Source organism: Carassius carassius, chromosome 7 (assembly GCF_963082965.1).
Source record: "Carassius carassius chromosome 7, fCarCar2.1, whole genome shotgun sequence".
NCBI classification, from domain to species: Eukaryota; Metazoa; Chordata; class Actinopteri; order Cypriniformes; family Cyprinidae; genus Carassius; species Carassius carassius.
Window position 1 is genome coordinate 22553805 of NC_081761.1, and position 15150 is coordinate 22568954.

General features: G+C 35.1%; 1 protein-coding gene across 1 annotated transcript in view; it reads left to right on the forward strand.

Moving 5' to 3' along the window:
- The window catches only part of LOC132143729 (neuroligin-4, X-linked-like), a 132963-nt gene that overhangs the window by 74909 nt on the left and 42904 nt on the right, over positions 1 to 15150 (forward strand). Inside the window, exon 4 of the mRNA XM_059554210.1 lies at positions 12172 to 12357. Within this exon, the coding sequence (XP_059410193.1) occupies positions 12172 to 12357 (186 nt within the window). The remainder of the gene's footprint in view (positions 1 to 12171; positions 12358 to 15150) is intronic.

Below are 15150 nucleotides of genomic sequence, written 5' to 3' on the forward strand. Positions count from 1 at the left end.
AGGAGGAGCCCAAACTACAGTTAGTGGCCAACTGATGCTTATGTTCCATGATATTGGTACAGATTATGTGTAATAAACAATGCGTGACTGTATATTTCAAGTTGGAAAATACATTTAGTTCCCATTTTAAGTGAGCCTTAGTTCCCAGGTCACCTTGACTGATAAAGTCAAGAAGAGATGAGACATAAACACATGACAGTATGATTGAAATGTCAAAAAAAGTAGAAAAAAAGACAGCCCCTCACGGACGACTACCGCACACAAACAAAACCAAACACAAAATACAAACCAGGCCTGGTACTCTCTCGTCCTTCACCGTCGTTACTCCTCTTCATACTTCCGATCTCCTCTGTGGGACTCGAGACCGGTGAGTGGGGCAGGTGTCGCTCATTTCCAAATCACTCCACCGGCCTCGCTCCGTTTGCACGGCTCTCAGCCACGCAACACTTCTCACACAGCGTTTCCAGGAATTCTGAGAATTCACTACACAGAGGTGCCCACTATTAAAAGAGAGAAACAAGGAAAGATTGTGCGACATTATAGATGGCCTGTAAGCGGCAGGAGGCCTTACTTATATGGACCTTGAATGATTTCAGGAGAGCAGTCAACCAAGAGCACTCATTTAAAATGCATGCAGTTCACTATAATGCTGGGCTTTACAATGAATAATGCAATTTGATTAGTGAACCGCTGCTCTGTGTGTGTGTTCACGGTGTGTTCACTTCTACAGAATATCTGATTGTTAAGTTACAGAATTGGAACATTTTCGCTGCAATATCATAACCTTTTATACAGCAGAAAGTCAGCAGCGCTGATGGTAGAAAAGACACTTTCTCAACAGCACAATTCTCACTAAATAAAGAACAGATGGCGTTTTCACCACACATCAGACAGACTCCCTGATAATTACACGTGCTCATTTTAATCAGTGTGCTTCTGTGTTTTATGCAATAGGTGTGCTGGCGCACTATTTTCTGTTGCTCCATCGCCTGACACATCTTAATAAAACCAATGTGTATTGCTTTCATTTGTTTTAAGCAAGTATTGCAAGTGCAGTATTTTCAGTTACATTTTAGATGCTGTTTAGAAAATTATGGAATCTCTATGGAAGCTTGTTTCCACCACAGGATAAAAATAAATAAATAAATAAAATAAAGATAGTAACTATTTTTCATAAATGCGAGCTATAAAGTCATAATTGTGAAATATATACTCACATAGAGAGATATAAACTCTTAATGCGAGGAATAATATGAGAATTGTACTTCCTTTTTAATCTGATATTGGAAATAAGCTCCATATCTCTTCTATAGTCGCAACAGACTTACAAAGATGTTGGTCCAGATTGTCCTAGTCGTGAAGGAGCATTGTGATAGAGTGACTCAATTGCAACTTGACAGATTGACTATTTTGCAACTAAGTCAGGGAAGATGGTGTGCTGTAACTCTGAAATGTAAATAACAAACAGGAAGGCTCAGAAACACTCACGGCTAGACAATTACCATAAGTGGCGTAATTCTTTATGAAACAAGCCACAGGAACAGCATAGCTAGTGCTTTTATTTCTGAAGTTCACTGAGAGTCATAAATTATATAAATCATGCAGTCTGACATCCTGCAAGCGTATCATCAGAATAGGACCTGGGGCTGATGGCACAGTTCTACATTAAGTCCAAAGTGACAGACTGGATCCAGTTGTTTGCTCAGAGCCAGTGGCATAAAGCATTTGATTAAAAATTTTATATAAACATTCACCAAATATTGCGCCAGATTGCTGTTTATGTAATCTCAGTAAAAGGGATGTAAAAAAAAAAAGTCAGGATTGAGTATTGGTCAGAGTCATTTGGAGTGTGATCAGTAACACAGCTGTTATTGTATAACCAATGTGTTAATACAAGCAGCTTTCACTAGATGCACAATTTGAATGCAATCCAAAGCTTTAAATAGAGGTTTGCTTTGGTAAATAAACCCACTGAGGTTTCTCCTGATAGCAGTGATGAATCATATTAGGTGTATCATTTATGGAAATAGTAAGTGAATTTAAGGCTAACCAACTCGGTCATTATAGTTGGTGGACTACAAAGGTCTGTTTAATGATTTTTCATGCATTGTGATGGGTCGGGAAGAATAAAAATATCTTCATATGAAATGTAAGAAACACATAGAGATATAAATAAATGTTTTCATTTAAATTGATAGATTTATTTTTTTGATCGTGAGCATCTTTCTCCCAGTATCTGTTTGTGAAACAATCAACTGCTGCTGCAGACAGGCTTAAAAACAAGGGCTTTATTTACTTGTTAAGGCTTGAAATACACAGATAAAGAAACTAAGCTGCAATGTCAAACAAACCCTTTAAGGCATTTTTTAATCAAACAGACAGAAAAAGGATGTCTTTTAAGGCCAAGTGTTTATAGCTTTGTTTGCTTGATACTGCACATGATTAAAAATAATCTACAAGACATGATTTATTCATGTACATCAGTGGTGAAACATAAACGCACATAAAATTAAATAAAAAATATATATTTTTAGATGGATTTCATAGTAACTCGTCAGTGATTTTGTAACAATCATCTAATCATCTATCATAATTAAAGTGTGTGTGTGTGTGTTTGTGACATATCAGGACACGACTTTGTATAATGACATGGGTATGACACAGTGTTACAAGGAGAGGGTGACTTATGAGGACATAACCCATGTCCCCATTATTCAAAACGCTTATAAACCATACAGAATGAGTTTTTTTTTTTTTTTTTTTGAGAAAGTAAAAATGCACAAAGTTTCCTGTGAGGGTTAGGGTTAGGTATAGGGTTGGTGTAGGGCCATACAGTTTGTACAGTATAAAAACCATTAGACCTATGGGATATTCCCACTTTTCGCAAAAACAAACGTGTGTGTGTGTGTCTGTCTGTGTGTGTGTGTGTGTGTGTGTGTGAATGGTGGTGGGCTTGCTTGCTTTCTTAATACAATATGATACATTGTGCTGGATGTTGTTTTTCCATGAAGTTAAACTTTCATGGGACTTTCAAGAGTCAATAGGATGCAAAAGCACCATAAACATTAAACATTTATTAAACATTTTCTGAAGCCATACAATATAAATACATAGTAAACGATGACAGAAATGTATGTCAAGTCTTTATTCACTCTATAATCTGGGCTATTAATCATTGTGACCATATCATTGAGTCAGTGAAATAAACTGGACTGTTGAACTAATGTCAGTCCGATTTTGGGAAATTGATCAACCAATTCATTGATACAGCTGACTCCAAAGAACTATTCTTTTACAAAACAGTCATTACTACTTCTTTCAAAAACAAAAGAACTAAGGAAGATTTAAAAAATAATCTTATATCTTCCACAGAAAAAAAGTCAAACAAGTCTGCAGCAGAATTGATAGAAACTGCAGAAATGATGACATTATCCAGTTGTGACTACTCGTATATGTTCTAATGTATCCATGTATCACATATGTTGTAGTCAAAGTCCCTTTACAGACATGTCTTTGAGCATCTACTTATGTAAGTAAGCAGACACTTTTTTCCAGGGTGACTAAGAGTTTACTTATTTTAGAGTCTGTCCCTGCTGTGCTCAGCTATAATGGTTCCGGTTTCTTCCAGTTCATAGACTCAGCTTTGGCCACTATTACTTCCCCCAGATTTGATCTTTTTATATTTTTTTTTTACAATAATTATCCCAGAATAAATTTGTATGGATGCTGTATCATCTCAACTGCAGATTGAGGTCTAGTGTGAATGCAGTGATCGGAGTTGATGGACTGAAGTTAATTTCCCATCAGCCCTAATGGCGGTCATTATAACCAGCACCTGCACCTTAGAGATGCTGTACCAGACTTCATTACCGCTCTTTTGACATCATACTCAAACAAAAGAAATTGACCAATAAAGTTTTAAATAAAATTCCTGGTATGGTGCATGTGCATGACCTGAGCTCAACTGAGCTAATCCAGAATGTTTATCTCATGTCTCCTTCTTTGAAAAATTCACATTTCATCTGAGAGCCAAAGAGATTATCTTCCTGACAGTGAGCACAATTAGACACTATTACCATCAGCCTGTCAGAATATGGCTTTCTTTTCCTTCATTCATTCTTTCTCTTGCTGCCTTTGCATATTTTGATTAAAAAAACATTAGTTAATGATTGCTGAATGCACATATTAAAGATGATTTGGCATTAAAGACAAGTTTTGACAAATGTGGCTGTTATTATGTCATTACAAAATCAGAGGGTGTCATCACAAAGAAATGAAATCAATGTTGTTGTTTTTTTTTTTTTTCACAACTGTTCACTTGGATATGACATAGTTACTATCAATACCCAGGACTGAAATCTTTCCAATCCATTTCTAGTGGAATTAAGTGTGTCCTGACTGAAACTTTATTTATTAAACTAACCGATAGCTCTTCGAGAAGTACCAGTCACTGTCAGTACAGGGAGTCACTGCATATTTCAGAAACTTTCCAATAAATGTTTGATGCACATTTACTCTCATGTCATTCAAAACTTCTATGTCTTTTTCAGTGGAATGTAAAAGAAGATTTTTTTTTTTTTTTTTTTAAGAATCTTCATAAATATTTTCAGCTCCCATTGATTTCCATTGGAAGGACAAAATACAGGAGCCTGTCCTCCAACAAAAAACGACCATATGGGTCGTTTGTGCAAGCACCTTATTACGACCTATATTTACGTTTTAAAGTTAAGTGCCCTCTAGCGGGCGTAAAAATAATGACAGTATCGCGTTGCGTCTGTTGTCATGAACCAATGAACCAACGTCATTACCAATCAAAACGCACGTTTATTTAAATGCAATGTGTGGACTTTTTACACCAATCTCACAGTATTTCCTAGATATTTTACTAGGTGGCTTATTCGTTCGAATGACCACACCTAACCCCAACCCTAAACCTAACCCTCACAGAAATCGTGCTATATTATGATTTATTGAGCATATACATTTCCGTGCACGTCTGTTCCCTGGGATCGAACCCATGATAGCATGATTACATATCAAGGTATAATGCAATAATCTACCAACTGAGCTACACGAAACGCAAATCAGAAGGCAAATAAAAGAGTACAAAACATTAATATGAAAACGACCTTTTGCCGATAGGGGCGCAATTGTAGTATACGCTCTGATGGGTCGTATTTCAGGGATTTGGACAAACGACCTATACGAGCGTATATATATATATATATGGTTAATCCCACTTAACAGTAAACTTTTTAAATTAATGTACAAACAACATAAAGTGTATTTTAAATATCTGTTTAACACTAGAACTGCCAGCAGATAAACTTTACCAACACACATTACAACTGTTTTTACATGGCTAAAGAAAATATTATTTCATTGTATTATGCCACTGTCTTCACAAAAAAAGTGTCTAGTCATGAAATGATTATGTGTAGTCATCCGCTGTAATTTTGGCCTGTTGTTTTTAGTTCAAGTCCTTTTTTTATTGTATTTTTTATTTTATTTATTTTTATTTTTTAATGCAGGCCACTAATCACTTTTCAACGGTCAATATAATCTAAACAAGCCTGCACTGACAGCGACAAATAGTAGGAAGTAAATAATATTTGGATGGTTTAATATCATAATACAATGTTATCAATAGGGATGTCCAGATCCGATCACGTGATCGGAAATCGGGCCGATCGCGTGGTTTCAGACTCGATCGGAATCGGACGTTACCTCCCGATCAGGACTCGGATATATATATATATATATATATATATATATATATATATATATATATATATATATATATATTCTCATTAATTTTTAACACATCTTTTGTTATGCGGTGGCACAGAGTTAGACCCTTTTGACTCCACATAGAAACAGCGACGCGTGCGGCATGACATCACTTTGTTTTCAAGAGCTGGTGTGAATAAATATAGATTCAAACTCAAAGAGACATGATAGTTTGCGCATGACCTGATATTTCATCCGGACTCAGGATACAGCGAGATGAACATCACAGAGCGCTAAACTCTCATGCAGTGTGTGTTTCATTCATACTTGAAGCCGGAGCGCGCTCTCGCGCTGATATCAGGAAATTCCTAATATGGACAAAAGCATCCAGCTATGCTGTGGTGCGCACAGGAAAACAGAAACTTATGCAAACACGAAGACGTTAATATACGATCACGACAATAAATTGTTCTTCAAGTCATCTCCAGCAGGTGATAAATAAAGTATGAACAATGCAGTGCTGATTGACATAGTATTTATTACAGTATAGAAACTATTCTGCATTAATATGTGATAAACAGTGTTTGTAGTATATAAACAAATCATTATTATTTGTTATTGTCCAGCATTTATAGATTTCTAAGCCAATTAAAAGCTAGAAATTAGAGAAAAAATAAAGTTGCCTATACTACCAGTCAGAAGTTTTTGAACAGTAAGCTTGTTAAGGTTTTTTTTTTTTTTTTTTAAGAAGTCCCTTCTATTCACCAAGCCTGCATTTATTTGATCCAAAGTACAGCAAAACAGTAAGATTTTGAAATATTTTTACTAGCCTATTTAAAATAGCTGTTTTATATTTGAATATATTTCAAAATGTAATTTATTGAACATCCTGGATCTGTTTTTTCGCTCTTCTTTATTCTTTTTTTATGTATTTTAGAAGTATCGGATCGGGACTCTGTATCGGCAGATACTCAAAATCAAATGACTCGGACTCGGACTCAAGGACAAAAAAACCTGATCGGGACATCCCTAGTTATTAATCTATATATTAAGTCAACCTATGCTATTTAAATTACTAAAAATTACTAGATAATGAGAAATTATAATTCACCACAGTGAATATGATGATGCGATGACACATTCAATCGCAGTTTAGTTGTATAATTTATAATTTGAATGAGAGAGCAATGGCAACAAAATTTGGTCAATCAAAAATGGTTTTATTCATTATATAATAGATTGGATAGATTGGGTAGACTAAATAACAACACAGAAAGTGAAAGGCATTTCCTAGCAATGAACAATTAACAGAAGCAGCAATAAAAAGACATTATATAGGTGGGTAAATTTGACTGGCTGGCGCTTATAGTTATAAATGCAATGTGGCTTGTTCTGGTCTTCTAAACAATTTTTACCAATAGGGGATTGTACATTACACAATTTTAGCAAAAGTCAGTGACTGGGAGACTTGGATGTTTTATTGGAAATCTTGCATGCACATTTGAATAACAGCCATGGGTAAAATTTACACCATGGTGGTTCTAGTGTTGATGGAATGGACACTATGGGGCCAGGTGGGGCCCCAGTGGGACAGCCCAAAGTGTGGGATGAGTGTGGGCTGGTCCACACAGAACAGAGTGAGTCCCAAATGGGGCCAGTTTTGGGCCAATAACATGCCCACAGTATGTAGACACTGTAGGCTGGGTGTGGGCATATTGTGGGCACAGTGGGGGAAGTGTGGGAATATGGTGTGGGCACATTCTTTGATATATGAAACAAAAACATTTTTTTTTTCACCAATATCTTGAATTTTAGGGCATAACTGTATTTATGGAGTTGTTGTCCTGCATCAACTGTATGAAATGTCAGATAACGTCAGATTGCGTTAATTTTTCATAACGAATTAAGTTAACACATTAAACTGACAGCCCTAATATACACACACACACACACACACACACACACACACATATATATATATATATATATATATATATATATATATATATATATATATATATAAAACAACAGAGATTAGATATTGTGAAACTTTTCATTAATCCTAGATATTACTTTATACTCTTATCCTTTATGCTGCTGTCTTTCTCTGCTGAGATTTATCTGTATGGTTTATGGTTGCCTACACGATCCATCCTCTTACAGGCACAGGCCTGAATAAGGTACATAAAAGATTACATGTCTGTGTTACATTAAATTACTGAGGTTAGTTTTTGGTTGATTGCTTGGGCCAAAGCTGTGGTTGTTTTTTTTTCACACAATATTTTAATCATTTGTTAACTTGGTGTATTAAAGGTATCGTTCACCCCAAAAAAAAAAAAAAAAATCATATATGAACAAGGAAATATTTGATCATCAGTGTTCATGATGATCTTTTCTGTGGAATGAAATTGAATTGAGTGAGACCAGGTTGCATAAAATAGTTTAAATATGTAACTTTAACTTCTGCTTGTGCATTCTACAAAATAAACAAACAATCAAAGTAATCAATCAATCAATCAATCAATCAATCAATCAATCAATCAATCAATGGTCTTTCATCCTGAGAGACATGTTAGCCATTATTTATTATTTATTTTTTATTATATTTTTTTTTACTGCTCTTCTTCACTAAACTACCCTGTTATTGTGTGTTTGTTCTCTGTTTATTTTACTGCTCTCCCAGAAGTCTTAACTGTCATCTTAGACTGCGTTGGGGGTTGTTGCTAGTGTATAATTGTACAGCTGACACTGCTGTGGTGACATCAGTGTGAGCGCCCTTTTCTTCCATACATCCTGCTGAGGTGTGTTAGGGATACATTTGGAAGTGTTTTAGCAACAGCAGCAAGCTGTGAGCCTGGCAAGATCTTTTTGTCACTGTCGCTCAAGCTTCTGATCTCTCCAAAGTATTTGGAGGGGTGACCTACATTTCTGCAAATGGCTCTCGCTGGCTTCACCATTTAATACAGCATAGGATTAGTGAGGGTCTTACTTTGAACAACACACCAGGAACGGCATCAATCCTAGTTGAATGTTCCGGAGTGTCTTTCCCAACACTAATACAAAACTGTCCACATCATGTGGCCAAGTATTAATAAAATACTTTGGTCTGTAAAGAGAAAATAACATCACATTAAGCTTTATAAGAACCAGAAGCAGGTGTCAAGATTGTGTGTACCTGTATATAGACACATAAAAAAACACAAATAAAAAAATAAAATAACTTTAAGAAATACTAAGCATTTTTTAAGCTCCTGACTCTTTTATACCTGTGATGTCTGCAGCAGAACACATTGCTGAAGATGCACACTCAATGGAAAAAATAAAATAAAATTAAAAATAATAATAATAAAGTAATTCTTCAGAAAAGTGCAGAATTTACATGGTGGTTGACTGTTCCATTTTTATTGTTAGCATTTTATTGCAACTTTCACGCTAAATGCCTTGAATTCAGGCTTGTATTATGGTGTACCATGCTGTTCAATACAATTACTTTTTAAGATGTCATTTTCAGATGTTTTCTGCCAAACCAAATGAAGCCTTGTACATTCTTTTTGAAGTCTGTGACCCCCTGCCCCCCACATACATATTCCATTTAGTTCTGCCACTTTTTAAGAACTATTTGACATTAACTACATATCGAGACTACTTAGGAAATATAAATCGTTCAATCAATCAATCGATCAATCAATCAATCAATCAATCCACTTATTTTTTTCTGAACGAGGCCGCTGTGTTTTAAATTACGGGAGGCACTTCTGGTTTGAAAAAGATATGCTCAAAAAGACTGAAACACATTACTTTAAATCATAAGGTTACAAAAAAATCCTAATACATCAGTTTGACTGAATTAGCTGTACATTTCCCTTCTTGTTCTATTTTCAGAAGTCAACGTAATGCTTGATATTTTAATGTGACGTGATATAACAATGATACCAACAGAAAAATACTTTTCAGTTCACTGCATTTTCTTCCTCCTAATTATTTTCTTCTCCCCAAACCCCTTGTTCTCTACTGTGTGGAAGAAGAAGAAAAAAAGAGAGAAAAAAGACAACATATAGTTTGCATTTTTGGTCTGCTTTTCCCATTCAATTTATGATATATTCCATGAATATTTATCTGACATGCACTAAGAATCACTAATTTTTTTCAGCCCTGACGATTCTTTCCAGTGTTTTCACAGAGACACTTTAAAATGTAATTGTTATGTATTATAGACATATATTACAACAGTTATATGTAATACATCCAAAATATTGCTATGTATAGAACCAAGTTTTAAGGGTTATTCATGGTATGTCACATATTTACATTTCCTTTTGGAGATAATAATGTCACCTCATTGACATTACTTAGTATTGTGTTCATAGAGCAAACCTTCTGCTGATTGTCTGCTGCTTAACAAAAGTTATTCTTATTATTCACACAAAGCATCATGGGACACAGGAAAAGGGTGGAAAGTTTACAATAGTAATTTGTTTAAGATCAATTAAATGTATTTTAATGTACCATATTAATAGGGTTTTTAAATAATTTTGAATAAAAGCACCAGTTTCCAGTTTAAAATAGCAAACTAACATGTTTAAATAATTATTTCAAATTTACCTTTCCCTAAATCCCCAAATAATTGCTGTCAAATAAACTTTTTCCAGCCCTTCCATTTTCCATTTTTTGCAAGTTTTGAATAGTCAAAGTTACAGTATCAACATTTATTTCAAAGTTGAGAGGAAATTCAAATAATTATGGTGTAAGTCATTTACGGTTCTTTCTATATCGATTCAGTCTAGAGATAAAGTGCCCTCACTTATACAGTCATTATAAAGTCCATGCAAAGAGACAGACTTAGAAGTGGTTTTGAAGAATACCTTTTGAATGGACAGGTTCACAGATCGCAGACACGCAAAAGTGGACAAGGTGCAGTATGCACCAGGTGTGCCTCATCACACTGCCAGCAATATTCTATTTGATACTGGATGAGACTGGATGAGGACTGGCTGTAGGAAACTGATGAATGTTTCGAGAAATGATTTCATTATCTGCATGCATATCTTCAAGTACGTTTTACATTTCTATTAAGGTTACTTGTAATGCTGTACTCCTTTTTCCTCTTTGTCATGATGATGTTCTGTATGTGATCATGGCCTTGGGTTATCCAGTTGAGCTACAGTAGTGATGCTGTCCTGGGCTTTGTAATCCCTCTCCCACAGCAAGACCCTTCTGTGTAGGCATGACCAACTGGATCTGTCCCTCTATCAAAAAGCCACAGTGGCTAGTCTTGCTTCCCTTGCTTCTCATCCTATTTGTCCAGAGCTGTCTGGGACCAGGCCCTAAGCGGGTGTATGGGGAAAGTGCCTTTGACATGGGCCAGAATCGGAAATCCAAGACCGGGCAAAGGAACAGAATTGATACCCCTGAGGCTTTTCCGGGTCTTTCTAATGGGTTTAAGACAGTTGGCTAATTTGTCAACCTGTTTGTGATTTTGTGCACATTGACAAGCCTGTTAAAGGTTGGCACACTTACTGTAAGCCGATCGGAGCAATGGGGATTATTTAAAAAGTCTTCAGGAAATATTTGTTGCTGCATGTTGTCACTTTGATGTAGTGTCTCCTCAAATGAGAAGTGATTTTGTCAAACAATGCCTAAAGACATATCACCATTTAACGAGAAGGTACTGCCCTCCTTTAGCAATCTGAATGTCAATTTTGATTAGAATCTAGCTTTTATCCACATGGAGAACTCTGCAAAAGGATGCCATCAAGCCAATGGACCCTTAACCCAATGGAAATTATGGGCATCTCTACATTCAACTTTGAATGAGTATCTAAATTGCATCAATTAACATGGAAGTAACCTCAACCTTTTTCTATAAAGATGGTCGAATGACCCTATTAGTGTCTAAAAAGCAACCTTGAACTATATTCTTTGCCTTAACAGCATGACTCTTGCACCCAAAGTGGTGCCTTTTTGATTCTTTCTTCACAATGATGACTTTATAGAAAGGCTATAGGGACAGACAGGGTCCCGAGGTAAATAATGAGCGGGTTTTGAGGGCAGCCATTAGTGCCCTTAACATGAAGTAACCAAGGCATGCCATTAAGAGTCTCTTTTTAGAATTCTGTGCTCTGCCTATTTGGATGTCAAGTGCAGCGATTCTTTTATGTACATTTGTTTGTGAGTGGAAGGTAATGTATCAAAAAAACAACAACCTTAAATTAGATAGAAAACAAGTTTTTTTAATCAAATGGCCCATAGATGTACAGGTATATGAGAAATAAAAGGATTGTGAAAAAAAATAAAAAAATAAAATGAAATATTGAAAGAATGAATATTTATAAGCAATGAATTACTTCAGAATAAACCTTTAAAAGCTTTCTGAGATTTCTTCTAAATGCATTTTGTGTGTGTGTGTGTGTGTGTGTGTGTGTGTTTTTTGTGTGTCACTAGGGTTCCTGAGTACAGGTGACCAGGCAGCCAAAGGGAATTATGGGCTGTTGGACCAGATCCAAGCACTCCGGTGGATCAAAGAGAATATCCTGGCTTTCAAAGGCGACCCGAAAAGGGTGACTATATTTGGATCAGGAGCTGGGGCATCCTGTGTTAGCTTGCTGACCCTGTCACACTATTCAGAAGGTAAAAGTCATTTTGTAATAGACAATTAGATATAGTACTGTGTTATCTGGCCATTCTTTGGGAACCAGTTTCTGACCAAATTGGGTAATTGTGAGATTAAATGGAAAATGTAGTCACATTGTTATATGTAAAGCTGCATTCGCAATTGTGAATTGCATTACGAAACGTTTCAATTATGAGATAAAATGTCATTGACGAAAAATGTAGTCACAATCACCCAAAAATGAATATTTTGTCATCATTTAAGAAGATATTTTGAAGAATGTTTAAGAACCAAACAGTTGTTGGTCACCATTGACTTCAATAGAAGTACTGTTTGATTACCAGCATTCTTCAAAGTATCTTCTTTTGTGTTCAACATGAGAAAGAAACTCTTACAGTTTTGGAACGACACGAGGTAAACTCTCCCTTTAAGACCATTTTCAACCTGGCTCGTTTGGAGCATTTGTTTTGCTACCTAGTGCACTTTCCCCTTTAATTTCATTTAGGCATATATGAAAAAGACATTTGAATTCAGATGTGCACCAAAACAATCATCAATGTGATCTTGGCCTGATTGAAGACAAACTCTAGAAAGATATGCATCTGGAAAGATAGCAATCTGACCGAGCGGATGAACGAACCGATATCTTTATGCATGATTTCTGCTGTATGAAGGACAGCACTGTTTGTTTGGCTAACAGAATGAATCAGTTAACCTGAGCAAAGATGAGGCAGAATCAGTGTACTAGCACATCACTGCAATGCATAATCAATACGCCCGCTTTTTATCTGAAAATACCTTCTAATTGCAAAACAGGTCTAGTGAAGCACTGCTGTCCTGATGTCGCCTTAATTTATGTCCAGACTCATAAATAAATATAAGTAATGATTAGAAAGAACGCTGCAAGCCTGCTAAACTGTTGTCCTGCTACGAGACCAGTTGCATTTGAATAATTTGACTTGCATCAACAAATTTTGGTCCATTTAGAAATGTTGCCTTTGTGAAAGCAAACTAAAAAAAATTGTAATTAAAATAAAAAACAATTTTAATCCCTGTTTTGGAACAAAAAGCAAATAAGTTAACAAATCAATAACTGATTCTTGTGAAGTGGGCCAAAGCAGGGTACAAAAAAAAAATAAAATAAAAAAAAATAAAATAAAAATTTGACTAAGCTACTGAGCTATGCTTTGATGCAACCTCCCAACTTTTCTTTTTTTTTTATCAAATTAAGCTTTTTACCTTGGACTGTGAAATATCATTTCAATATTATCTTTAACAGCAATCAAGATGTTTTGAAATGTTGAAAAAAAAATGTTCTATGGAACATTCTCATGTTAGCATACAGATTACATGTGTGACCAACAATTGCTCAACAAATATAAAATCTAATGAAATATTATCAAAATAATCATCTGACTGAGGTGACAGAACTGTTATGTGTTCCCTCAACCCCGACTCTTCTAGAAATGTTGACTGTCAGTCTGCAAAAGCAATGCTGTCAGGTCACATATTTAGTATTTATACAAAAAAACAAACAAAAAAAACACTATTTTATATTTAATATAATTAAAAATGACTTAAAAATATGATGACTTCACAGGATGAATGTCAATTCCTTCATTGGGAAAAACACCGAAAATCTTAACGGTGTTGACATCTGACAGTGTTGATAAATTTGGCATTTTTTTCACAAAGCAACTGGAGATCATGTAGAAGCCATATTTTTTTATCTGTTGATGCTAGATTGTAAAAGACCCTTCTTCAGGAGAATACAATTTATTTTAAATAATTTCCTCAGATATTGGAAGATGGTGTTGACATATCATGGTTGTGACAGTAAATATTAACATTAGGATTATAATAAAAAAAAAAAAAAATAATAATAATAATAAAAATATTTTTTATCCATTTTATAGCATATGAATGATTGAACCCTCCTCTGTGGACACACTGTTTTAGATGCAGCGAGAAGACAATAAGTGCCATAAAATGTATATAATAATGATACAATTAAATTGAAGTGAATAATGGTGTTAAACACATTTTTATTGATCCCCCATACCATTATTAATTTATGAATCCCCCATTTTTAAACTTATTAACAGTTTCAACTGCTGGACATATTTTGTCCTATGTCTCAAGAATCAGTGAAATACAGTACAGATCTGAGCATGCCCTAAATTACAATTATGAGAAAATAAACTGTGATTATGTTCCATTTTGTTTCTATTTTTCAATCTCTCTGATTCAAAGTCATTTTCCAAACCATTATTATCTACATTTACAACAAACATACAATCCCCTCTTTCCTCTGTACTGATATATTGAAAGATCTTTTATGAACCAAAAGCCCTTGGTTCCAGTGTGCCTGGCTGCATGTAATTTTCATTGCAATAACCCCTACAAGGCATTCATCTGGAACTCAATTGTCCCACTATAAAAATAGATTTTACATTCAATGTCCAGCCTGGGTAGATAGCAGACGAAATCTAGTAATGGATCAAATGACCTCTGGCTAGAGTTACTCTAACACTAACACAACACCAAATAAGGAAGTGTCATATTTGATCAAAATAACAGGACAAGATGTACAGTTCCCTCCTGGTGTTCTGTCTGAAAGGTCAGCTATGATTTATGAATGAATTACATAATGTAAATTGTAAAATAAGCAGAAGGGCATTTAATTTCACTTGCTGCCCGTGCTGTTTTCCTGAGCCCTTGTCTTCAGACAATCTAGTGTTTTTTTTGTTTTTTGTTTTTGCAACATGTAATTAATGTATGGTTAATTAAATACATTATTTAACATGTGA